Raw genomic sequence first — 2,775 nt, forward strand, 5'->3', positions numbered from 1 at the left:
CAGCCGGGCCGGGTAGCACAGCTGGAACTTGATCCCATTCCCTCTCAAGGCTTGCATCGCATTCCGAAAGGCGCGGCGCTGCCTCATCTTATTTTGATTATTTTTAATCAAAAATATTGTAATGTTCACAGAACTGATTTGCATGCAATCACAAAAGAAAATCCTTCCTCATTCTTCATTCCTCATTCTTCGGAATAAATCATTGATATCATACTCAAAAGGCGTAGGTTAATTATAAATAAGTTTTTAAATCAACGAAAACCCTCCTGAGTTACTTTGTTAAATCAACACTTTACTGAGTTATTTTTAGATACCGAATTAACGTCTTATGACTGATACATCTGGTATTTATTTGTAGTAAATTCTTGATATTGCACTCAGACTACACATAAATTGTAAATAAAGGTATTGCATATTTAGTTTGAAACTGACATGTGAAGCCTTGGTGTAAATTCAAACTGGAAGACTTTTCAGCCTCACCTGCGTCATCCAGCTGCTGCGTTACATTCATTGCTGTCCAACCTATCAGCACCAGAAAATGCCCCGTCATGACCAATCACCGATCAAGCTCCCACTTATAACAACCTTCATCCATAGCATTATTTGCTTTCCAGCTGTGCTTAACCCACCTCCGCTCCTTCTCCACCTCCATTCTCCCAGCTCTTCAGGCTTCCATCCTTTCTATGACCTCCACCAACAGTGTACAGGCCCTGGGGGGGAGGGGGGGGGGAGAGACATCCCGAATCAGCATCGGGAATGCTCATCCAAGCTAATTGCAATTCACAGCACAATGTCTTCTGCTGGGGTCAAGCGCCAAAGAACTTTAATCAATTTATGTCAGTAAACTTTTATAATTGCTGTTTTTCTCCATCTGAGTCTCTCCAGATTTAATTATATATGAATGAAAAACATGAAAATATGACATTAAATTTTATTTTTTTTCTCTCTTATGACTAAATAGACCAGATTATTGCTGTCAATATTTGGCTGTGCAACTTTACAAACGGCACTCCATAGTTGTCAGTGTCTAAAGTAAAGCCTCATAAAACATGGAATATTCTACTGGTTCCGAACATATGAATGAAGTGCTGCTGTTCACTCTGACATGTCTGTGTTGTCAGAAAGAAGAACTTCAGGTGTATGAGAAGTACTGTCAGAATAAACCCCGTTCTGAGGTGGTGTGGCGGCAGTGTGGAGACAGCCTCTTCTTTCAGGTAAAACACACTGGACTTTACTATGACTTAGAACAAGGTGTTTGGATGAAGATTACCATGTGCTGCATTAACGAACAACCTAATTTATTTTTATAAAGATGCGACATTCAAGTTTGAGCTCTATTTGTTAAAAAATAGAAAGCTACAAAAAACTTGCTAAACCCGGTGGTCGGGGCACTGAGGTGGCCCATCATGTTTTTGTTTTAAAAGATGTTAACTTGACAGGAAATGTATAAATAGTACTAGGTAATTATGTTACAGGATGAAATTTTCAAAAATACTTACACCCACAACTATAGTCTTAAAAACAACAAATCAAAAAAATACAATTCAAGTAAATATCAATTATTTGTACTTCTGGTAAATGCAAATTAAGTCACCACCTCTTTAAGGTCCCCCATTCTTTCAAGGACCACTTAAATTCTAATATTTTAACATAGACCACAGTATAGAAATTATGCATTTGTTGTTTGAGAATATCAATGTTTTTAAATTTGATTTTATGGTTTCAGCACAGCTCGTTTAACATTTAAATTGAATATTTTAATGAACTGGCAAGTTTGCTTTGTAAAAGTTCAAAGAACAATTTTTATAGTTAGATTGTTTTGCTACCATAGCTACAATTTGATGCTATAAGTTAAATCTTTGAGTTTGAGCTCTATTTGTTAATAAACAGAAAGCTACAATTGTCACTGATTTCTTTTAAGGTTAGCCAATTAAACTAACCCCTCTCAGACTTGACTAAATCCATATTGAAACACTATTAGTGGTGCTGATGTTCTTGGCAGCAAGAAAGGCCCCTAAATTAAATTCTGCTCAAGGCCAGCCCTTGGACCAGCCCTGCAAGAGCTAAATCCGCTTCACTGCGTTTCTCTCTGCTGGATACACAGGAACAAATGGGAGGTTTATTTTATGTAGCTTTAGTAGCTCTTTCATTTTGTGTGTATTGAGTTTTTAATAAGCGCCACAGAGGCTGTTTTGGTTGCCTGAGTTTTATGGGACAAGTTTTTCCTGATTTCTGCATGCAGCAATTCTGCCTGACTGTAAGCAAGGAAATGATTTGATATGGTGCAGTTTGAAGCATTGTGTCACCTCAAAAAGTAATAATAATAATAATAATAATAATAAATAAGACCAGCGTGCTTAGTGACTACGAGGCGATCACGAATGCTGCTCCTACATGGGGTGAACCATCAATCTGTCAAGTGTCCTATAATTTCATGGCTTCCTACACTTGAAAAGGAGGACTTGAAGACTTCAGGAATTCACTCAATCTTTTTTATTTTCACCAATGAGAATGAGTGAGAACCAATGAACAGAACAGGTGAAAAACCTACAAAACACAAAATATTTTAATATACATTTTAGACATTTGGTTCAAAGTTAATAATTTATCTTAATGACTAATTTCATTTTTAACCTTAAACATACATTTCTTTTACAATTTTAACCATAAATTCACAGTATTAAATTATTAAATTTCATGTCTGGTTGAATTTGAATCAACAAATCCACACATTTTAGAATTACAGTTTTTTTTTTCTTTTTCTTAGGACATAAG

The 2,775-nt window shown here is 36.0% G+C and overlaps 1 protein-coding gene across 1 annotated transcript in view; it reads left to right on the top strand.

Moving 5' to 3' along the window:
- LOC103132033 (guanine nucleotide exchange factor DBS-like) overlaps positions 1-2,775 on the top strand; it is a 56,816-nt gene that overhangs the window by 50,122 nt on the left and 3,919 nt on the right. The window contains exon 18 of the mRNA XM_016667109.1: positions 1,122-1,214. Within this exon, the coding sequence (XP_016522595.1) occupies positions 1,122-1,214 (93 nt within the window). The remainder of the gene's footprint in view (positions 1-1,121; positions 1,215-2,775) is intronic.

This window comes from Poecilia formosa, unplaced genomic scaffold, assembly GCF_000485575.1.
Source record: "Poecilia formosa unplaced genomic scaffold, Poecilia_formosa-5.1.2 Scaffold906, whole genome shotgun sequence".
In the NCBI taxonomy this organism is placed as follows: Eukaryota; Metazoa; Chordata; class Actinopteri; order Cyprinodontiformes; family Poeciliidae; genus Poecilia; species Poecilia formosa.